This window comes from Lathamus discolor, chromosome 1 (assembly GCF_037157495.1).
Source record: "Lathamus discolor isolate bLatDis1 chromosome 1, bLatDis1.hap1, whole genome shotgun sequence".
NCBI lineage: Eukaryota > Metazoa > Chordata > Aves > Psittaciformes > Psittacidae > Lathamus > Lathamus discolor.
In genome coordinates this window covers 59,445,589-59,469,950 of record NC_088884.1, presented here as the reverse complement: position 1 = coordinate 59,469,950, position 24,362 = coordinate 59,445,589, and the positions used below count along the sequence as shown (strand labels likewise).

The 24,362-nt window shown below is 43.6% G+C and overlaps 1 protein-coding gene across 6 annotated transcripts in view; it reads left to right on the top strand.

Annotated features, from left to right (window-relative positions):
- Positions 1 to 24,150, top strand: part of PRR5 (proline rich 5) — a 101,248-nt gene extending 77,098 nt beyond the window's left edge. For 5 of the 6 annotated variants that reach the window (XM_065672962.1, XM_065672944.1, XM_065672947.1 and 2 more), the window contains 2 exons: positions 19,972 to 20,110; positions 22,781 to 24,150. In XM_065672962.1, coding sequence (XP_065529034.1) covers positions 19,972 to 20,110; positions 22,781 to 23,331 — 690 coding nt within the window. In that variant the 3' untranslated portion in view covers positions 23,332 to 24,150. The remainder of the gene's footprint in view (positions 1 to 19,971; positions 20,111 to 22,780) is intronic. The other variant, XM_065672952.1, reaches the window with a different exon arrangement.
- Positions 24,151 to 24,362: the final 212 nt, after the last annotated feature.

Below are 24,362 nucleotides of genomic sequence, written 5' to 3'. Positions count from 1 at the left end.
TGGCACTTTGGTTGGCCAGTGGTGCCAGGCAGGAGTGCTAAATACACTATTTGTACTAACCGAAGTAGTAACTGACTTGCTTGATTGTCAGTCAAGAGTAATACCCCTGCCATAGCTGGGGACCCTGATGTAAGTGGTAAGAATGTGAGTCAGTGACAGTTGGTGGCTATCCGTTTTCCATTTACACGCTGTAGGCTTATAGTTAAGGAGGGAAACCACATCAGAGTTATTTTCCCTCTGTAATGCTTTTAGCTTTGCTTCCACTTGGCACTTATTTTATGGCTCACCAGAAGTGTGTTTTCTCTAGGGGCAGTGATGGGGGGGGAAGTGTGCTTGCTCTTAACCATTTTGTAAGCCTGATTGACAGGGGCTTTATTAGTATTAGTTCCAACATTTCTGCACCACAGAGGTTGAAAGATCTGCACTCATGTGGATCCTGTTTGTAACTAGGGCCATTGAAGTCCATTGTCATGTGAAAACAGATTTCATTTTGAAATCAGGTATTCTCCAAAACTAGCTCTCATCATATTTGCCAACACTGTGTGTTGCCATTTCTGTAATCTTAAGCAGTGGGAAAACAAGAAAGCAATATAAAAATGCTGTGGTTGTTTTGCTTTGTTACATATGAACCAGTCTCATGAACACTGTGGTGTAGTAATTCAAACGTGTGCCTTATCCCTCCTTTTTAACAGAAAGACAGTGTTCAGTGGAACATGATCATAATTTTGTCCATGTCAAACACAATAATTTTAGAAGGCAGTTTGCATTGTGCAAACTCCTTTTGGGCATACATTAATACTGCATTTTATGAGTACCTCACTTTAAGTATGAAGGATACCAAAGGTATGGCTTCAGATGGAGTTGGTCAAACACTGCAGCAGTTGTCTAGTCTGCCCTGACTTATGATCCATCACGTCCCCCGCAGTTACTGCCAGTTTGCTGTTTTGCACTTTGGTAGGTGAGAAGTGCTTACTTGTCCTCCTTCAAATTACTTACCTTGGGGCTAGAGTGGGCATGCATGGAGTTCTGGTGTAGCTGCTGCCTGTGGCACCTGAGATTACCTTAGCCCATAATAATTTACTTGTGCAACCTAAGTGTAAGTTGTTTCAGCTCAAGTCAGTTAGATGCATGTTGAACCTCAGCTAAACCAGGTTATCTATACTAAAATATATGTCTGTCTCCTGGAATTGGCCTATTAAAACCACTATAAGTTCATTGGTAGGCAAATCCTTAAAAAAACAGAGTTAAATCAGTAAAATAGTTCTTAACTTGAATTAGAATGTCCCTGCAGAACTTGTGATTTTATCAAGTAAGAGGGGAAGGTTTTAACTTAATTGCATTAATTTGTACAAATGTCTTTTGTGGACCCATTGGAGCCAGTAGACTAAAACTGGCATAAAAGATAGCTTAGAAATTTTGACTATTGAAAAACTCTGAGCAGGAAAGGTTCCCACGGTGCAAGAATCCTTTGAGGCATGGTGCTTTAATACTGTAATTCATGGGTTGTCTACAGGGGGAACATAAGAAAGTTAATCTAAGCTACCTTTTAAAGAAGATTAATTAAACCTCATTAAAACTCTGTATGGACACTCATTCTGAGAATTAAAGGGGTAGGAAGGGAGACAAATTAATGACACTTCAGTTCTACATCAGAGGCCTAAGTACAATTTATCTAAACAGCTTTCTCTTCTTAATTTAGTGAATATAATTTCATTTTCCTGAGTGTCCCCAGGTAGACAAAGCCACAGGGGAATTGTGGCTGTTTAGTTGCCCAGGGCTTTACAGGATGGGATCCCAAGAGGGGGCAGTCACTTCTTGGCTGTCATATCCGAGCACAGACCTGGGAGCCATCCCAGGTGCCACCAGCACCCTGGGTGGTATCTATGAGCTATGGCAGTGATGGTACCCAGCACAAAAGGGGAGGACCTTTTGCTCTTTGTGAATGAGTTGTGTCCATGCAGGTAGCCAGGTGAGCCGATTCTGTGGTTGGGGTCACTGGTGCAGCACCTCCTGTTCTTCCTGCTGGGTTTCACCTGTCCCTGCTCACAAGAAGAAAAACACAAATAATGTCCAACAGAAAGACTGCAGGGTTCTTTATAGTGTTGCATACATGGGCTTCCCAGTGGTTTTTCGGAGACAAGTCAACATCACTTTCCAGTCGGATCTGTACTGAGCTGCAGCTGGGAATGGAGTGGTTTCGGTAGTCCCCTGTGCAGGTACCACCCTGCCTGCGTCTTCTTACTGCCTAGAGCTTTTTGGCTGAGCACACAGCTAGCAGAGAAACTTCCCACTAGGAGATTTCAGAGGCAGCCCATGTGCTTGTTCTGCTCCTTGAGCCCTTGTAGCAGACACAGGGCTCCAAAGTGCTCACTGCATTTTAAACACCAGTGCTTGCTGGTAGCACAGCTTCTTCCATCATCTTGCAGGCTGCTGTGTCACCTTTTACCTTCCCATACATTACCTTCTGATTCTTTTCCCCTCCCAGCATCATCTTCTCATGGGACAAAAGGGAAGAAGGCAGAGAAGCTAGTAACTGGCAGCAGCATGTTAGTCACATGGAGGACTAACTGTGCCACTGGCCTCTTAGTCTCAGCTGACAAGTATTGCTCAGTGATGTCCCAACTGCAGAGTCCTCCTGGAAGCAGTGATGACCTGAGCTAGTTACGGAGATGTGGGCAGCAGCTGTTGGAAATGCAAATGCTGTGAAGCTCCGTTTGCCATCCGGGCAGTGGGAGCTGGAACTGGTTGCATTCTCTGGCAGGCAGCCAGCTGCCCATCTGGTTTGGGGACAGACGAGGGCACAGCCAGAGGTGCTTTCCCTAGAAAGGAGGTGTCCCCCAGCAGCAGGCACTGAGTGGTGTGCCCACATTGGTGTGAATGGCAACTTCGTGGAAGAGTCCCCTGTAATTAGAGAGGAGCGAAACGAATTATTTCCTGTATAAACTGTTTGTAAGCAGCTCTGGCAGCTGTTTGCTTTCAGTCAGGAATGATTTCTCCTGGGGTTTGGTGCTTGCCTGTTTCTCTGTCTATACTACAGAATTTTATTATTATGGAAAGATGTGTTCCTATTTAAGCTGACAGGGCAATTAAAACAAGTTACATAAAATGCCCTAGCCTCTGCCTTCTCCCCAGAAGGTGCACTGAGAAGGGAAAGAATTGTGAAAAGTACAGCACCTTCTGCTCTGTAGTGCCACCCAAGCCCACCCCAAGCCATTCCTCTCCTGGTCTGTGGTTGCTAGTGGCAGAACCAGGAGCCCACAGGGACAGCATGTACCATGCTCATGGCATGGGGACTTGTGCAAGGGACTTTGTGGTTTATTTCTTCCAAAAATAAAAAGGCTGTGTGTTTCAGTCTGGAAAAGACAGGGGGGTGATTGAATGAGTCTCTCGGAGGCATCCTTTCTCCCGTGGTGAGTGGACAGGGTTAACTGTCTTCTATCAGTAAATTCACAGACTTAGCCTTAGCTCTGCTGCAGCTGCAGAAGAAACAACCATGTGGCACAGTGATATATGACACATACTGTGAAATTCATTAGCTTGTCACTACCCAATTATTACAAGCAATTAAAAGGTAAACAGTTAATCATGTGACAGAGCAGGATTCAGATTACTTTATTTGATTTAAACTGTTATCTGTTGGCAGCCTTCTGTTTCTGGTGAGCTACCGGGTGGTTGCAGCAAAACTTCTGCAGCGCAAGGTGACAGCGATGTGACAGGTCATGACTGCAAGTCAGCTGTGTGGGTAGTCATGCCGAGCATCCCCAGAACATCATGGTTTTGCTGTGAGAGAACCAGCTGGCCATGGTGGTGTGGTTTTGTTGAGAAACAACCATCCATCAGGAGGGTGAGAGCTGTGGTGGGCAAGCCGTGGGTGCAGCGAGGGGAGGGGACCACTGCTCATGTGCTCTTCACAATGGATCCAAAGGCCTCTGGTTTTAAGTCATTAGGCAGGGGATTGCTGTGCTCTTGATTCAAATGCAAAGCAAAAAGCAAGCATGCTGTAATCAAGCAGATGCTGCTGGCAAGAGGAAAAGCCGTTGTTTAGCCTGGCTGGAACCTGTCAGAAAGGTATTTTGCAAAATACAGCTGCTGGAGTGGCTCTCATGTAAAACCAATTACATTTCTTCTCCTTGAGGAGCTGAGAGCTGTCAGCTGCTTCTGTTGCTGGCCACCGTGTATCTCCTAGCCTCCCTTCTTTCTAGTGTGGGTAGACAAGAGCCTTCATGCACTGTGCACTGTATAAACACAATGAAAATATAGTCTCTGTTTATAGTTCATGTAGCTTGATGCCAGAGGTGGTAGATGTATCTGGACAGACAAATAAGGAGCAGGAGGAAACAGGACAAACATGCTAAAAGTGCTTTTATGACATATAATATGTTGTTTGCCTTAGTGGTCTTGGTGTCCTCTAGAGACAGTGTGTTCCTTCTTGCCCTCTTGTAGGTTGCCTGTTGGGCTTCAAGAAAAAAAAAAAATAAATCCTTTATTCCTCCTGTATCATTCATGAGCCTTTCTTGTGGTTTCCTTGTTTAAATGAAGAGAATAAAACCTTGGAAGAAGCATTGGGGTATTTCCACTGTTTCTCAAAATGTCTGAATGGCATGAGGACAGATGTTTAGGCAGTATGAAGCTAATGTAGGTGTAGTAAAGCCTGTGTATAGTAGAGGAGGAATTGCATAGTAGTTTTGCCTGGAAAGCTCTAGAACATGGTTACATATGTGGCTGTGTTGTTAACATTTAAAACAGAACCAAGGAGAAGGCTTGCTCTGAGGAGCTGGCTGTGTAATATTCTGTGAATTAGATTAAAGCACCAGCAGCACTGAGGAGAAAAAAAAGGGACTTTCATTGCAGCATTAGAGTCATATCAACAAGAGGTAGGTCAGGGCATCTGCTGGTTTCAACCACACAGGTTTCCATTACGTAAAGACCTACCACAGTTGTTCCACGACTTGCTGAATGCTGCTGAATTTTGCCAGAGCATGGAGTTGCCAGAGTGCATGTCCCTAGTGGGTGGTAGGGACGAAGGAGGGAAGGGCTGTCCTTCAGAGCCACTCCTGCGATCATATCCCTAATCTGTGTGCTGTTTGCAACTGGGGAGTACTCTGCTCAGTGCTCTCTGCCTGCAAACTCAAATTTTGTATGCTTGTATTTCTTTGTTTCTTTTTATCCACTACACACTGGTTTGCTGAGAGAGGGTTTCTGCTCTAGATCCAGTCACTTTCCAAGTATTCTAAATTGGCAAAGACATTTTTATTGAAATCATTCTGTAGAAATGTGTTGCTTTCAGCAAAGCTTTTGCTGCAAGCCAGGAGGGCTCACTCAGGCACCTGGTCTCCAAAACTTAGGTGATGTGGGATTGATGGACGCTCTACCTCCTTGTGCAAGAGAATTACTATGAAGCACTGCTCATTTTCCAGTTACCCTGGTGGGTTACTTGTGCCTACACAAGCAGCAGGCTGAGGGCAAGCAGCTGTGCTGAGAGTTTGGTTGCCTGAGCCATTGTTTGGTGTCTGAGCCATGCACCTTCTTAAGCCGGGAGAAATAGGTGATCTGGAGGTATCTGCTGCTTTCTGGCTCAGGGGGATGAGTTGTTGGTGATGAAAATGGTGTTGCTGCCAGAAATAGCAAATACTTTAAAAATCCAGAAGGCAGAGTTGACACATCTGCTCAGTCTATTCAAGGGTGTTTCAGAAAAGAAGAAAACTCATGGAGTAGATTCAGTCACCTGTAAAGGATGAGGCAGCAAGGAGGATGCTGAGGGATGAATTTTTATTACTGATTTAAAAGGGGAGTGTGGCTGTGAAAGGCAGTATCAGAAATCCTCACAATTAGGCAACAACAGTAAAGTTAACGTCTGCAGCTCTTCAAGAGCCTTTCTTGAATGTCTCCTCCAAAGAGCCTGGATGCACTGAGGGAGGGCTCTGCCATCCCTTTTTCTGTATGAGTACCCACCTGAAAACAGATGCAAGAAGGATTTTCTTGTAATAAATGTTAATAAATGTTAAATGAGAAAACACTCAGAGCCAAGAGTAGGTCAAAGGCATTCAAATGCTCAGAGTTAAAAGTCATCAATTCCCCAGCAAGGTTAGATGAGCTTAATGTGTATAGATCAGCAAGAACTTCAGGAGGGAGCCTAAAAGGAAATGAGAAGCTTTATTCTCTTGGACATTAAACATCACATCTAATTATTTGGTAACTCACAGGGTGATCTCTGCATGGGGCTGCACAAGCACTTTTGTGCACGTGTGTGCTTGCCTGTGAGTGCAATGTGGCAGTGGTAAAGCATTTGTAAATGCAGATAAACTAACTCCAGGTCAAATTTATTCCATAAACTGCTCTTCAGAGACACTTACCTCTGCATAGATTCATTTGGTGGGTTGTTTCAAAGTCATTTTACCTTATTTGACTGAGATGATTGCAGCTCTCATCTGTGAGATGAGACTCCCCAGGGGAGTCACTTAGCTGGGAAGCAGACAACCTCTAGCCCTAAAACTATGAAAGACAAAAGTGCATGCCATTATTTTGTAGGATCTTTATTAGCAAACTGGCTGTTCAGCTTCTGCAGGATCCTAAGCACAGTACTTAAGTCCTCAAAGGGACTTCCTTACTTTTAATCATTTCATATCTTACTTATCTTCGGTCTTCATCTTCTGCTTTGTCTTTTGCATTTAAAATGTCTAGTAACAGTTTAAAGGGATATAATATACTGGATTTCTGTGGGTCACGGGAAGACTAGCCTGTTCGTAGTCTTTGATCCTTTCTGGAAAGAAAAATCCTATTGCTATCTTTCTGCAGCCAAGCCATTTGAAAAACTCTCTCACCAGCTGAACACAAACTGTGTCTGGGTGTTTTGTCTTTCTTATCTTTTGTCTGTGTCTCAGTGCCACCAGTGAAAGGAAGAGAGAGACATTGCAGCTTCTCACGCTGACATTGACATAACTTGGCACTTGCACGAGATTAAAGTGAATATGACAAGATCTTTATTTCTGAGGCAGTCACAAGGATCTGAAGTGCTGACTTCTGTCAATATGGCAATGGCAAGCTTCTCTGCCTCTCCCTCCGGTGAACGTTGTTGCTATGAGAAAAACAAGAAGCAGAGATGAGACAAGACATGATTTAACCCTTCAGATATTCTAGGCTTTACCAGTGCGCCAGCAGCTTAGGATAAAATAAAGAGAGGAAAATATATTGTGAGGCAACACTACCGAGGGCTCATAACAATACAGCCATGAACTGTGCAGCTACATCTGTCCTTACTATGCAAAAAGGATACCGGTGCCTAGGAGTGGACATGTAATGTATAGGGCACAGCTTCCTGTGGTTCTAAACCAGTATAAAACTGTTAACATAACAGGGATTATTCTGCCTAAAAGCAATTGAGAATTTGACGTACAAGTCCCACTTCTCACATTTCCTCCCACTGTGAGATATACCTGTTTGTGGACACACATAATGCAGTCTTAGAGGTTTACTGAAAATGAGTCCATTACGAATTCTTAGCCTCCTCCATTGGACTGAGACTGCCCTCTGATAGGGGAAACTGCTTTCTTCCAGCTTGTTCCAGTCTGCAAAGATGTGTCCTCTATTTCCCCCCAACTCAGGCACATTTTCTCATTCTGCTTTGGACTGCTGCAGAGAAACCCTCCACAGGAAAGAGGGCACAAGTAGTTTAAGCAGATCAGGTTCAGCTTAGTCAACACTTGCCTGAACAAAACAAAATCTCATCCCTGCTTGAAGCAGGCTTGATTCTGTTTTGATTCTGTTTCCTAAAGGTTAAAAAAATGACCCAAGTTGTCTGCTTGGAATGAAAGTGGTCTGAATCACCAGGGAAACCCAGGAGGAAGTACCTGAAATAGTCTGTCCTGGCAAACACAGACAAGTGGGCTAGAAGCAGGAGCAGGAAGAATAAACTTTCAGTCCTTGACCCCTTTCTGCTCCCAGTTACTTTGTTGGAGGGTGTTTCTTTTGACCCAGATGTCTCTTCAAAATGGACTGACTGATCTTGTAGTCTCTCTTAGTGAGCTGCCAGAGTTTACTCATTTTTATGGGACTTTAAGCTCTCAGTTGGAGAGCCCTCCAGAAATGCTGAGCCTCATTGAAGCTAGTAGAAGAGTGTGGGCTAACAATCATAGAATCGTAGAATAGTTAGGGTTGGAAAGGACCTCAAGATCATCTAGTTCCAACCCCCTGCCATGGGCAGGGACACCTCACACTAAACCATCCCACACAAGGCTTCGTCCAACCCAGCCTTGAACACCGCCAGGGATGGAGCATTCACGACTTCCCTGGCCAACCCATTCCAGTGTCTCACCACCCTAACAGTAAAGAATTTCCTCCTTATATCCAATCTAAACTTCCCCTGTTTAAGTTTTAACCCGTTACCCCTTGTCCTGTCACTACAGTCCCTGACGAAGAGTCCCTCCCCAGCATCCCTATAGGCCCCCTTCAGATACTGGAAGGCTGCTATGAGGTCTCCACGCAGCCTTCTCTTCTCCAGGCTGAACAGCCCCAACTTTCTCAGCCTATCTTCATACAGGAAGTGCTCCAGTCCCCTGATCCTCCTTGTGGCCCTCCTCTGGACTTGTTCCAGCAGTTCCATGTCCTTTTTATGTTGAGGACACCAGAACTGCACACAATATTCCAAGTGAGGTCTCATGAGAGCAGAGGAGAGGGGCAGGATTACCTCCTTCGAGCTGCTGATTGCACTCCTTTTGATGCAGCCCAGGATGCGGTTGGCTTTCTGGGCTATGAGCGCACACTGAAGCCGGCTCATGTTCATTTTCTCATTGACCAGCACCCCCAAGTCCTTCTCTGCAGGGCCGCTCTGAATCTCTTCTCTGCCCAATCTGTAGCCATGCCTGGGATTGCTCCGACCCAGGTGTAGGACCTTGCACTTGTCATGGTTGAACTTCATAAGGCTGGCATCAGCCCACCTCACAAGCGTGTCAAGGTCCCTCTGGATGGCATCCCTTCCCTCCAGCATATCAACCGGACCACACAGCTTGGTGTCATCAGCAAACTTGCTGAGGGCGCACTCAATCCCACTGTCTATGTCAGCGACAAAGATGTTGAACAAGACCGGTCTCAACACTGATCCCTGAGGGACACCACTCGTTACTGGTCTCCAGCCAGACATTGAGCCATTGATCACAACTCTTTGTGTGCTCTTGTTGTAAAAAAGGCTAATGATACCCTGGTCTGCGTTAAACAAGAGAGGTGATCTTTCCCCTCAGTACTCTTGAGGTCACATGTGCGTCCAGTTCTGAGCTCCTCAGTACAAGACATGGATACGCCAGAGAGAGACCAACAAAGGAGCATGAAGATGATAAAGGGACAGGAGTATCTCTTATGAGAGAGCTGGGACTGTTCAGCCTGGAGAAGGCTCAGGGGGATCTTATCAATCCAACAAATGCCTGAAACAGGAATATAAAGATGAAGCTAAGCTCTTCTCAGTGGTGCTCAGCAACAGGACCAGAAGCAATTGGTACAAAATAAATACAGGAGGATGTGTCTGAACATAAGGCAACACAGTCTTACTGTGAGGGTGACTGAGCACTGGCACAAGTTGCCCAGAGAGGTGGAGGCATCTCCATGCTTGTTGACATTCAGAAACCACCTGGACATGGTTCTGGGCAACTGCTCTGGGTGGCTCTGCTTGAGCAGCAGGGTTGGACCAGGTGACTCCAGAGGTCCCTTCCAACCTCAGCCATTCTGTCATACTGTGAACATCAGGATTTCATCAATATACATGGAAAAATTCTTCACTCTCTCCATGGACCTGTTTTCACACCGTTTCCACCCTTGCTGGTTTGGGCTGGACTGCCAGCTGATGCCAGTCAACATAGTAAACTGCAATTAGCATTCAGAGTTAAGCTGAATAATTGTTGCTAACAGTTTGGTCCTTCTCTGTCAGACAGCAGAAAGGTTCAGCATTGCACTCACCTGGAAGGCTGCAACTACGTAAGAAAAGCAGTTAGTAAAAGTACCAAAGAAATCTATCTCCTCCCCTGTTCAGAGAGCTCAGTAGTTATTTTGGTTCTTTATTTCTGGAAGCTAGTTATGCTATCAATTATTGACCATCTTCATCTTGTTGGTTGAATAATTTCTAGCACATATTGTTTATGCTTAAGGGCTACTGCAAAGTCCCATGCACAAAGTTTTTACATCATTCTTTGCCAGAAGCACAAATGTATTCTACAGGAAAGCCCACGCTGAGCGTGCCTTATTTCTTCTTTTTGTCTGTGCACTTCTCCTGCTATCACTGTTAGCAAGAAAATGTTGAATTTAGTTAACGTTTGGTCTGACACTGCACAGATGATTCTGTGCAGTGGGTTACCATTGGTGTCAAGATTGCAAAGGCTGAGAAGAATCTGTTATCACATCTGATACCTCCACAAGTTTACTCTGCTGCCCTACAAGTGTAATCATTTGTATAATACTGGGGATTTGCTTTGCAGGGCTAACTCCCAGGAAACAGTTGGGCAGTTAGGGGTGAGAGGGCCCAATATCTCTACCTATTTGGGCTTCCTGATTTTGTCTTGGAGCTCAGGGGATTCCTGCAGGGGTTATGAAAGCAAGATCTTTGAGTTCTTCAATAGAGTGTTGTGCATGTCAGCTGGAGTAAATGCGAGTGGGAGACTCCCACAATGTTGCTCCATGGTGCAGTAAGAGCAGCAGCTCTAAACAGCACTGTGGTCTCTTCCAAAGCATGAGGCTGTGTGGATTTGGTCAATGAAAGTGCCACAGTGGTGTAGAGAAAACAAAACTTTTACACACCTGAGGACCACCCCTGAAACCTTTCCTCAACCAAGCAAACGGTAACATAACTTCACTGCCTTAGGTTTGTGTTTGAGCATTGCAATATCAGTAAAGATTAGATGGTTAGCTATTAGATATTAAGTGTGTGCAAAGCACGATGAAGGCATGCAGACCTCAGTCCAGAATATGCACATGTATCAAAACCAGGAGCACATGCTGTGCTACTAGTGGTGCACATGGCAAGGACTGGTAGCCCATTTGTCTTCAATTCCACCCCACAGTGATCTGCCTGCCCTGTGACCAGGTTGCTCTGTGTCGCTCAGGTTTTGGAAGGCTAGATGTGATGCAGTGAAAGGTGTTACATGCATCAAAATGGGATAGTGATGGCCTGTAAGGACACTGTCTTCCAAATCTTTTACAGGCAAGGCTGCTGCTATCTCTTTGACTAAAATAAGAAGTAGATCTTGCTGTTTATGTGGTCACCAGGGTGTGCACTTGCCAATTCTCCACCAGCAGTGTTGGCTGAATTATGTGTGTTTTCACTATAGATATTATTCTGTGTCTGCCTTGTGGTATGTCTTGTGACTTTTAATTTCAGTTTTCCCTGGGAGTAGCTGGGCAGCTGTTATTATCTAGTGTTTGTTAGTTTAACACCACTGCATGTGTGTTTCTTTCAGATGTATTGATTTGACCTATTGTCAGTTAAAGAAAGAAATGTGGTTCTTAATGCATTTTCCTTTCCTCCAAGGAATCTGCTGCTTTTAAGCAGAAAGTAGTTATATTTCTTAGCTGTTTTCCTCTGTGGCTAAGACAGGGCAGTACATGAGGCCAGGACCTCATTTACATTTGGGTCTGACCCTGTAAACTCTTCTGGCAGCGTGTTTCCTTTCACATAGCACTAGGTCAGGACTGCTTCAACAGGTGGTAGGTCACACCTTTTTGATGGTAGACTAGGGTGGAGGCCAGCCATGAGGGGATGCCCCAGCAGACTGAGGTCCAGGGAGTGTTATTTGGCCATGAGTTGTATACAGCCGCTTTCTGTCCCATGGGCAGAGAACTTCGCTCTTCTTGGCCATCAGGTCACCAAGTGTAGTCATTGCTGAAATGACTCAACTAAATAATCCAGAAGTCTGGATTTTACTCCTTTCCTCCCTGAGTCTAGAGGTTGGTAACACAGGATCTAGCTCATGGCTGTTCCTGCTTGGTGTCCCCTGTGATAGAGCTACTCCCATGTAAAGCACCAAGACATGCTGTACCTCCCTCAGTGCCATGTCCACTCCTGGCAGGGTGCTGGGCTTGGGTCCTGCTTCCTTTGCCCACCCTGACCTCAGAGAAGAGAGATTTTGTTTATGTTTTATCTTATTCACATTCTATTATATTTTATTTTTCATTTAAAAGCCATCCAGCAGTTTGTCAGTTGAAATAGAAGGCAGTCTTGTGTACCAATACTCACTCATGTAAACATGCTGATCAGCTGAAGCATCAATGCTAAAGTTGAGTGCTATGTCATTTGATCAATGACCAGTGTATACTTCAGCACACCTACATTTGCAGGTGGGCATTTAGTAGTTCCCACAGTTACATCCAGTTGTTAGGTACACTTAAAAATGGGAGATATCTTTTGATGTGTAATTTATTAGGTAAATGGTCCTATAATACTCTGTGATAAAGAAGCAAGTGGACTGTGTGATAGCACCATTTCTAGATGTTACTCGTGGTAACCTAGTAATGACATTAGTCATAACTGTAAACTGTAGAGGACCTACAACCTTTTCTAAGTACTCAGCAAAATGCTAAGTTACTGCTGGTCAGTTAAAAGCAGTTTGGTGTTTAATAGAAGTTTATGATTATTTTCAGATGGATGACTGGGGAGTTATCTGGGGCAACTTGCAGTTGTCTCAGCAGAATCAAAGCAGCCTGTGGTAAAGATGAATACAGGGAGGCTTATACAGCAGAGGAGCTCAGCATATGATGGAGAGCTTGCACAAGGCCTGAAAGAGGAGATTGGGATGGATGTGGGGTATTATGAAACAGCAGATGTCAAAGGGACAAAGCAGAAGGTTGAAACAAAAGGAGTCAGGCATGAGAGAGTGATGGCCATATGGAAATCCAGCTATGAAACCAAAGTAGAATAACATGAGCCAAGCATCAACAGAAAGCAGGTAGGTAGCAAAAAGAACAGCCAGCAGCTATGTTTATTTCTAGCCTTTTGGCCTGTGTGAGACATCACCCTTGAAGTGTGCCTGATAGCCAGAGGACGTGACAGCTTTAGCTGTAGCTCTTTTGTATCCAACTGTTGTGATTTATGTGCTCAGTTCTCTGGTCTGGTGCCTTGCCTGCCATCAAGAGGGTGATGCATTTCAGGATTTTTTTTGGTAAATAATTTTTAAGTCAATGTAACCCACCAGTTCCCAAGATTTCAAGACAGTTGGGTGCAGTGGTGAATGTACCATTGTTATGCTGGCCACTCTTCCCACTTGGGAAGAAAAATTCATCTTTGTTCTACTTAGTGCTGTGCTAGGAAGCACTCGTGAGCAGGCTGTAATTCGCAGAGCAGTGGGACAGAAAATGAAGCAACCTGCTCAGTGGCCCAAGAGCAGACTCTGTTTCTGGGGCTGTATTTTGTTATTGATCTCCCTGGGCAGGCTGTTAACAGCGGGGATTTGCCACTGAAACAGCAAGGGTTTGCCACCTCTTTGCTCCCTAGTGCAGGTGAAAAGGAGATGCTCAGCTTTGCATCCAGTTTTTGGGGTGAGAAGCAAGAGGCATAAGCAGCAAATGATACACAAGCTCCCTTTCTGCCACATGCCAGAGTTTCATGAGCCAGGTGTTTTCCATAAGATGTCCTACATCTGCTCACAAGAGCATGGGAAGCCTCTGAGTCCTAATTGAGCTGCACTGCCTAATAACATACCAGACCAGCAGCAGTCTAAACAGTTTTCTGTGGTGTGACTGTCTTTGGGGGTTGCTTCATGTCTGGGTTTTTTTACCAGAGCCTGAGGAAGTGAAGTAGCCAACACCAGGTGAAAAGTGGTAGAAGGCAGATGATTAATTTCTGCACTCCTTTGCAACTCACAGTCTGAATTCCTTTCCGATGGGCTGGGCTCAGTGCAGCCCAGTTTGTGGTCATTTCAGAGCATTTGTCTGGAAATGCTGATACTATCCGGTTACATTCTAGGTGTCTTCTTTTTTCTTTTTTTTTTTTTTTTAACCACAAATTAAGGGACTCTAGTTATGGTAATGAATAAAAAGACAGAGCTGGAGCCTTGGTGGCCATGTAGCAATGCCAGTCTCATTGCAGAGGGACAGAGGCAAGCAGGCAGGCTTGCATCTTACCCCGAGTTGGATTGATGGCAGTTCTACCTGCCACTGTCACTGTTCACTCTCTGTAAAGAGAAGAGGGTGTTAAAAAATGATATAATAGGATATAGAAATCAAGGGTTATGACTTTGGTTGTTTCATTGCCATGGTAAAACAAAGGAAGGACATTTGATACTTCTTTTTTTTTAACATTTTTTTATTTCTTTCTTAAGAAAAGTTGTGGCAAATGTTACCAAAATAATTTCAGTTTCTGTCAGATTTGCAAGTCATGTACCCTGTGCTTAGATACAATGTTGATAATGGCTTAATAGTATCTTTTGTTAAAATATATGTTCATTAAAAAATGGTCAAAACGATTCATCTTTGTTGTACAGCATTCAAAAGGCTAGGGAGATAAATAACTACCCTTAGCCTCAGGGAAGGTTTAATGTTGTGCTTAAGGAGGACTCTTCAAGTCCTTAAATGCCTGTTTAGAGTGGCCTTCGCTTTAGGACCATTTTGAAGCTTAGAGAAGTTCTATATCTTGAAAAAGGAGCCTGTGGCCTTATGTGGGGTTACAGAAACCCCAGCTATTCTTCTGAACACATTTGTTTATTTTCAGTGCCAAAAGACAAATGTATTCTTTCCTCTGTGCTTTTACAAGAAGCCTTGTGCCCTTTAAAAACTCAGTAGGAAGGAGGTTGTGGTTAACTGACTTAATTAACAGGGATGGAAACCTGAGTGGTTCAGTGTGTCCATTCTTGCTGGAATGACTTACAGTTTTGACTCATGGGGTTTTGTTCCCAAACACAAGGAATGTTTGTTCCAGCAACATTCTTGAGTGCAGTAATAGGGGGTTTGCATGTGGTTGGTGCCACAGTGCAGCAGACGGAACAGTAACTTCACAGAGTAGTTACCTCAATAACCTGTACTCTTTAGGGTATAAGGCCCTTCTGAGAGTGTGTACAGATTTGTGTATCAAAAATAGTAGTGTATAGGGTCCTTTTAATGCTCTGAGACTACTACATACAATTCTGTTTCTATATGATTTAATTACAGGTTAATGAAGTAAAGGACTTGGATAACGTTACATGCAGAAATAACCTTTCTCTGCTCTTGATGCTGAGCATAGACCTTTTCCATTTGCAATGGTATTCACATATTCAGGACTGAAATCACCGTTATCCATGCCCTGAGAGTAGGGCGGACTCTTGTCATAATGTTACATTATAATCCTTCCAAAGATAATGAGGTGACTGTTGTTGCATTTCAAAACAGTATGACCAAGATGAGCATTTGATCCAGCAGCTACATTCCTCCAGAAGTACTAAGGTACTTGCAGCTATTTGATATTGAGCTATTTTGTCCCTCAATTGAGAAATAAATAGGTCAGGCAAGGCCTTTGAAAGGAATTTAATAGATACATCTCATACTTGCAGAGAAGCATGAAACTCTACTGCTAAAATGCAATTGGGTTCATGAAAGGTCACAGTTATCTTTTAAAGTAAGATTTTTGCATGTCTGAAGAGTAAATATTGAATTAAAGGTAAGGTTAGAGTCTGTTTTACTGATAATATTACAAGTTTTCTTCTTTCCTCCAGATTATGATATAGCTTCGTGCAAGCTAAGCAGCCAGCCTGCTAGGTATGACTTTTGCTTTATTGCTGTATAGTGACATGCCAAACTAGTCAGGCATCAAGTAGTAAGTATGTGAAGAACCATGAGCTGCCACAATAACAAGAAAATACTTTTTATTATTTTATTGGTGGCTTTTAAGTCCTGCCATCAGTTTTTCAGAAACTATTGTATGACATGGATAACAATCACAAGTTGGCTATACAATGAAGCTAATTTGCCTATATAAGCACAATCACAAATTTGAGAAAGGGTCTAAAAAGGACTCCATATATCTTTAAATATATATAGATAACCATGTAGACAGATGCACAGATATCTATACATGTATATCTATACATATTTACACATAGATATATGAAGCATTTATAACCATACTTTGCTTCATACTAAACTTCCACCAGAAGTGCCTTCCACTGAATGTGGTGTCACATGAACAAGTGATTTTACATACGGCACAATGCATGGGGTGGAAACCTCTGGTGGAGAGAAAAGTTTAAATGCACCCTTGGAGCTGACAGCTAAAGCAAACAAAAAGCTTCCCCCACCCTCTTACAACTGGTCTGCTTTAAGAAGGTGTTCATCCTTGCCCTTGAAGCTCCTTGCCTGCTTCAGCCCTATATGGTGCTAAATTACAGTACCCTCTGAAGTGAGGTTTGCATGCTGCTCTGGTAACAAGAATTGGCAGGTCAGTCACCATTTCAGACACTTGCTGTTCCTCATGCCCCACTACTAGTTGGTTCAGAGGTGCCAGTGCCACAGCAAGCCCCTGCTCTGGCCACCCTTCAGCTGCACCAAGGGCAGCCCAGCCATGCCTGGGTTTCACTAAAGAAGTGAAATTGGAAGAATTGCTGAATTGTAAAGCCCCTCATTCTCAATAGGGTTGTGAGGCACCCCTGACCTTGTTACTACCTTTGGTATATCTCAGCTAACCTGTTGTGAGCTGATGTGTGAACCTGCAGCTACCTTCTTCCTGGTCCATGATCTTAAGAGCTCATGAAGAGGAGCAGGGGCTGCCTTACACCCTATGACCCAACCTTTGACAGCCTACAGCCCAGACACCTGGGTCAGGACATTTCCCAGACATGTCATGTTAACACAGCTGCAGCAAGGACCAGCTCGCTCTAGGTCAGGGGACATTTGGCTTTGTGAGTGGCATGCAGTGATGGTGCTACTCTGGCCCTGAGCAGGGGCTGCAGCCAGGCAGAGGTGGCCCCAGCTTACTTCTGACCTTGCTCTGAGACACTCCTCTGGGCCACTTCCACTGGAGTAATTAATAAATAAGTGATGGTGTCGTTGTGTGGAATGGTTTAGGTCTGGAAAGCTGAGAAAGTCCTTGCTGACTATCGGGATGTACTTCTATTTGGTTAAATAGAGGCCTGGAGGATGTTTGTCATTGAATAACACAGCAGAAAGGAATGCAGGAAAAACACTTACAAGTTCAGGACATGGTCTGCAGCTTGTTACAGTCCTGCTCTCACAGGAGCTCCACACTGAGAAAATGGTTTAAGGGAGCTGTCCCATTGGGCTCCTGCAGGAAGGCCTGGAACAATGGCCAACACAGGAAGGATATCACAGGTGGATACAGCACATCTGTGCCAAGGTGCAATGGCTGAAGAGAAGTCACCATGGCTCCAGCGAACACCAGATGTTTTATGACTTTTCAGTATGTTTTGAAAAGCATTCCATGGATGATCGCAGAGCTGAGGAATAAGACTAATGGCAGACTGTGTTAATACTTGGAGCTTTATGTAGTAAAGGTGGTGTTTTGTAGCCTCTTCACTTTGAAGGTGGGAACTGAAAGAGGCTGAAGTGAAAAGTGGGGTGGAGATTAGCTCTACTCTTGGGAGACCAGGATTGAAGGTTTAGGGCAAGGCTGAAGAAAAAGCTGATGCAAGTGGTTAGGGAGTTGGGATTTTGAGAGAATAAGATGTTCCTCAGGAGCACTGAGCCAATAGGCTCTCCAGGCACAGCAACTGCAGGTCAACAGTGGTGGGGACAAGGCAAATCTATGCCCTGTGATGGGAGTGTTGCAGCACCTGAACCTTGGGGTCAAGTTTTCAACCTGTAAGCTCACCCCAGGAGCCTTCCCCAACCCAACAGAGCTGCTGAAAGCCTCCATGTATTCCTGCTAGAGCATCAGTCAATGCAGAAAACAGCTTGGGCTTTTGAAGCATTTCATCAGAGAAGCAAGATTGTGTACCAGAACAGATAAGTCACAGGCAAGAGGGAAACCAAAAGAACTTTTCAGGCATGTAAGGCTGATAGGAAATCAGCCTTACGACTGGGCAAGGACACATTTATCACTCATACACTGTCGTAGTTCTGCTAGTGGTAAAAGTCATTTTATGGGCAGCGTGGTACTGGTGACTTACAGGGTTTCATTCTCCACAGCTGATATTTAGTTATCCTATTTCACATCAAAAATACTTTAATGTCAGAAAAGTAAATAAAACCTTACCAAGAAGTGTAAGCATGAACAATGCTAAATATCACTGGCTTTTGCCACTACTATTATGTATCACATTTAGGAGACTAATTCCAGATGTAATTGGTATGGGAGCCTGGAGCAGATGGCCTAACACACTGGCCTTTGCCAGTGGGTTATGAGCTTGATGCAATCATGAATATGTAGTAAGGTAGCAGGCATGTCACCCTTCTGAGGGCCGAAAAGATCTTGGCTAAATCCCAGCAAGACATGAGGGAAACCCCAGGAGCAGATTTCAACATGATAAAAATTGAGACCCTTCCTTCTGTTACTTAAAACATTTTCTCTGATATAGGACAACAATGACTTGGAAATAATATATGCATCTTTACTAAGGGTTCTGAATTATTCCTGTGTTATTTCTGTCTGATATAAATTGGTTGAATAGCTATGGGATCATTTTGCTGTTACTTTGGTGTTTGCAAGCTTTCAGATTCACTGCATATGCCCTTGTGTTTGTATTTATATTTGTGATTCTCCCAAAGTTTTGTGGGACATAGCACATCTCCAAGGATTGTTATTCATTATTTAAAACCCACTGAACTGAAATCCAAATTTCATCCATTCACTGCTGGCCATTATTTATTTTCCATTCATAAACTTACATCAAGTAGCACCAGGCAGCATTCAGGCATCGCAGCAGCCAGGAGGTGAAGTAAGCCATTCACAAACATGTTGCAGGCTGATAGTCGCCCGCAGACAGTGGCTGGTGAATCATACTGAGCAGTGAATACACCCTGAACATCAGGATCCTTTCACATGCTGAAGGAACTGTTGCAATTTTACTCATCTGATATGCACATTGCTCTGTGGAGGCTTTCATCCCAGCTTGCTTCTTTTTACAATAATTCAGGGATGTATTATGAAATCTGGAATTCTGCTAAATTCAAGCAAACTTCTTGCTGAGTATGACATTTAGGATCTTAATTCTGAAAGAAGATATGTCAAATATATGCCTACATAGCAACACTCTAAAATGTGAATTTACATGGGATTGCAAGAAGAATCCTACACATGAGTAATACAGGGCTGTCCTGAGACAATGCAGAAGCATGCACACTGCAGCTGTAAATGTGGAAGGGGGACTACAGCTCCACAGGGTTTTCCTGTCACCTCTGCAGCCTTGTAAGCCCATTTGTGTGTGGAAGTGCGGAGTTAACAGCTAAGGACAAAAGATGTTGCCTGTGGGTGAATCTTACCATGATAATTATAATGTGATTTTTGCCTCGATAATGGCAAGTGCCAGGGAGGAGGTGAGGAAAGAGAGACAAACCTCTTCACTATAAATATTTCTTGCTGAAAATATCGTGGAAGAAACATTTCCGGGTGTCTCAGAGCAACAGTGTTGGTGTTGCTTAGATGGCAGTGACACCCTGTGGTACCAGCCGCTAGTGCAGCCCTCGGCGGTGGTTTCTTCAAGAAGTCGTCCTGAACAAAAAAAGCACCGGGGATGTTTTCAATTCATCTTCACAGACCCCATGCTCCTTCCCCCCTGAGTGCCTTTGCACTAAGCAGGATGTACCTTTCTGCATTTAAATGCCCTGGAAGTAGCTACTGCCTCTTTCTGAGCATTTGTGTAGTGCCTGCATGGTGAGTCTCTCTGTTTTGACTCATCTCTTGCCTTTACAGTAGGAGGAATCAGCTGTAGTAACAAACCATTATCACATCACAGTTCACCTTTGCTATACAATTCAGTGAAAATGTTTGCTGCCATTCCATTTGCCCTGCTGAGCAATGAATGCTGATGGTTGGAGTGGACGGTGCTCATCTGGGTATTTTCTCTCTTCCAGGGGGTTCACGAGTCAAAAGGTGTGACTGAAGATTATTTGAAACTGGAATCCCTAATCCAGAAAGTCGTTTCTCCTTACTTGGGCACATACGGTCTGTATTCCAGTGATGGACCCTTCACACACTCTTCCTGTATTTTGGGTAAGAATAACAGAGGTTTGATTTGACACAGCACAGGGGGCTTCACCAAAACACTGGTCCACACAAAGCCAGGGCCCACACAAGTGGAGACTGCCAGTAATAACTCAGTATGGTCAGGCTCCTTATCTAAGGTCATGCTCTATGCAATGTACAAAGCCACAGTGGAACTTTACAGAGGCAGAAAATGAAAACGGATCATCATAACAGTGCTCATAAATGAATCTGATTCTGGAGTGTGTTTAGCATTTCCTTTTAGCGAGAGAGCTTTAACACAGGATGCTTTATGAACAGTGAGAGGAAGAAGCAAGAAGCCATTTCTATAGAGTGCTGAGTAGTACTTGTTCATTAGTGCTCAAAAATCATGCAAGACTGTTTAAAACAGGAAATAGAGTAGGAATTTGTCTTAGAGAAGACTAACAGATAAGGCTTCAAACATGTAAAAGCTTTCTCCAGAGCAGAAGGTAATAAACCGTTCTTCAACCCACTGAAGATAAAAACAACAAAGTGGACCACACATAGCAGGGGAAATTCAGATTACATGGAAGGAAAAATCTCTAATGCCACATAAACCACCTCTGGAGGCTGTTAAATCTTCACTGCTCTGTATAGATATCACGTACATAGGCATCTGTAAGGAGCAAGGTGGGGAAACATGGTCCTGCCTGGTGGCAGAAGCTGAGTGATGGACCCTCTTGAGTCCCTTCCGGCTTATTTTCTGTGATTCTTTGAGCTCTGAAGCATTCAGCGAAGGCAAGATTTGATGAAGATGAAGGTTTTTTGAATATCCCATGTAGTAATTCAATCTGTTGAAAATGCAAGGGGATACTACCAGCATAAATCAAAAAGGAAATACGGTAGTCCCTGAGTAATTCAGTATAAATACTGAGATGTCCTGCTTGAATAGAGAAAACAGAGGGGAAAATAAGTTCAATTGTGTGTTTCCTGCGCAGTCAATTTAATCTGTTTGCTTGTCAGAAATGGTCAATAAGGTAGATGATTTTCCCTTGAAACTGAGTGGAAAAATGGTTGTATTGCATTAGGTGTTAAAGAAACAAATCAGTTTTACATGAGTAAATAGAAGCCAATTATTCATGGAAAATGGCTCAGGATTACTACTTTGTATTCATTGCTGGCCATTAAAAGGCCCCATGCATTTAAAAGGAACCCTAAATTGATGTTTTCAGAATACAAGCTTTTGTAAGTTAGGGCAGAAAAAATACACTCAAAAAAAGCATAAAACCCCAGTGAAATTTATTGTTAGAAAATATGTGTAATATTACATGACTGTGTAGTGCCTAAGTCTGCTGCATTTAAACTAGCGCACCTTGTTCTGTCCCACTATTTTGGTAGAATGATTTAAAGCCGTGACATACCATCCTTGGGACTGGTGAGGTCACTGACCTCTTTTCTTCCCTGCCTGGCCAGCACACCCAGCCTTTCTGTCCACTCAGGCCTTGGTGTGAGCAAAAAAGCCAGTGTTCCTGTGGCAGGGCAGCCCCAGGGAACCTTTTCTGTTTGCCAGGTCAAACTCCTAACAAAGAAAAAGTCCAAAAAGTGAACTTGGCTCAGTTGATTTCACTACTTTGGCAGACACGACTGCAAAATACAATCTTAAATTCAGAAACTGGTGGGTTTAGTAGTACAGCATATAATTGGAATTTGTGTCAAATTTATACATAATTTTAGAGGAGTCTGTCATTTGTAAAGGAAATAGTGTGGTTTTCAGCCTGACTTAAAGCAGGCAATTTATATGTAGTGGCAGTGGTTGACTTTCAGAGTGTAATTAGGTTCTTTTCTCTAGCCATGCCCCTTTCATGGGGATGGCAAAGTGTGAATAGCAGGAAGAAAGCTTCAAAAGTGAGACCTATTATTCACACCGCTTTTTTCTGTAGTACAAGTGAGTCTGAGCACTGAGGTCGGCAGTGAGTTTGCATGATGGTCATTTTGATGTAGCTGCTGGAGAGCACTCCAGCCCTGAACCACCGGTGGAGGATCTCCGTGCTGACTTGCTGCCACCTGCTGCTCATTCTTTGGAAAGAGCCCACTTGGTTAACAGCAGTAGTCGTACAGTCACTGCCGCATTAAGTGCAGGTTTGCTCCCCAAAAAACGTTTCTATGGGCACTGCCTTCCAGTTAATGTTTCCGAACACTCTTGGTGCTCTCTCCTTCTGTGGTCTCTGAATGATGCTTTGAATCTAAGTTCTTTAGTAAAAATGCCTGTATTAATCCTTGTGCCCTAGATTTGAAGACACCTGATTTTCCTGCGGAGGTAGAAAAGTTAAAATTTCAGGTATTAGAAATTAGTGATGACCTTCACAGCCTGAACAAGAACAGAACTGCACTTTCTGTTCTTGCCTCAAGAAAGTATTTGCAATTTTATATCAGGTCTCCCGCAATATTTACTGGTTTACTCCAGCTGCTGAAGTTGTATGAATATAAGGAAATCTCAGCTATTATTTGTAAAGACAGGTTTGGGGTCTTCAATATGCTAAAGAAATCTAGGAAATCTGAAGCCCATTGATCTACTAAGCTAACAAAATGTATTCCCTTATAAAGGGGTCTGTCATACAGGAAAAGATCAGGGGTATGACTTTTTAACACTTGTAATTATTAGTACCATGATAACAGGTGACTTCGAAGATCTTACTCTGGATCTTCCTCTGTTCACAGAAAAGCGGTTCTTCAGGCGTTCAAAATCGGGTGACATCCTTGCCAAGAACCCTGTGGTGCGATCGAAAAGCTACAACAATCCACTGCTGACACCAGTGGCTGAGTATGAAACTGAGGGCATGGCTGCCAATGGAACAGGTATCCGAAGGCACTCTGTTTCGGAAATGACCTCCTGCCTAGAGCTCCAGGGGTACTCCAACCTCACCACCATCATGGACAACGGTTCCAAGAGCTCCATGACAGCCACGAAAAGCTCGCTGTCAGGAGACCAGGAGAGGCCCAGCACCGGGTCAGTGCAATGCTCTAGCAAACTCAGCACAGCTGAGCAACAGAAAGGACTCTTCCACTCAATGGATGACCCACATAGGTCTTTTGAGCTGGACAGGGACCCTTCCTTGATTCCAGTTCCCTCTTCCAGCCCTGAGAACATAGTGGATCAGATTTTGGAGTCAATTGACTCTGATTCTGAAGGCATTTTTATTGATTTTGGCCGAGGCTGCTCCAATTCATCAGCGTACAATGTGGATGTGAGCAGACAGAGCATCATGTGAAGGACATTAGGAGACAAACCTTGGAGTTTAATATAATACATGAAAGTTACTAGCACATTGAGTCGGACTATGGGCAAGCTATGTATGTCTAGGGCAGAACCTCTGTTGTAGGTCATCACATCTGTACTGAAGTACACAGACACAAGCTTACAGCAGGCAGGAATTTGCTGCAAGGGGGAAGAAACTCCAGTGCCATTTCTCCCTGTCTCCATCACTTTGCAGTTGGATTTCCTGTTGTCTTTATAAACGTAGGGGTTCAGAAGCTGACAAGTGTCTGGTGAAATGCTATTAGTACAGCTGGCAGTGTTTGTTCAGTAAAACAGCCTAGCAAATAGCTGTGTTCACTTTTAATTTTCTCAAGAGATTTCCTGTAGACGGCAGGTTGTTCTCTGAACTGTAACACCTCAGCCAAAGTAAAAACATATCCTTTTAAAAAAAACAAAAAAAGCCCAGAGTCTGTGGGCCTTCGTGCCACAGAATCTGGTGATAAAGAAGCCTATTTTAATCTGGTACATCTTGTATGCACTCCTTTGCCCAATGGTGAGTTAAGATTTCTTGAAGAAAGGCAAATAAACAGGAATGTGCTACCTGATGTCACGCGATGCCTCATGTCTCATGTTCTGTTTCACAGCCAATACCTTCTGTCTGTGGGAGAGTTGTCTTGAAACTGGCTTTTAAGACCATGTTAATTTGCTCTGAATGTGGCACTTCAAAGAAATCTGTGCACTGTTAACTCCTGGAACGTCCATTGTATGGAGCAATTCCAGCAGAATTCAACTTGTTTCCTAAATAAATAAAAATGTGGCCTCTTGGTGTAAATTCTCATTATATATTTATATTCTTAAAGAAATACAATAATGCATATGTTTTCAATTATGTATTAATATTTGGGGATTGTGAACCTTGGAGCTCTTCTCTTACTGAGCGCTCTCAGCTCTTTTATTCTCCCCCACAGTAATATGCTGTTGTAAGAGCTGTGTCAATGGTTTTTACCTGGGTAAAGTAGAAATCCTGATGCATTATAGATTTTT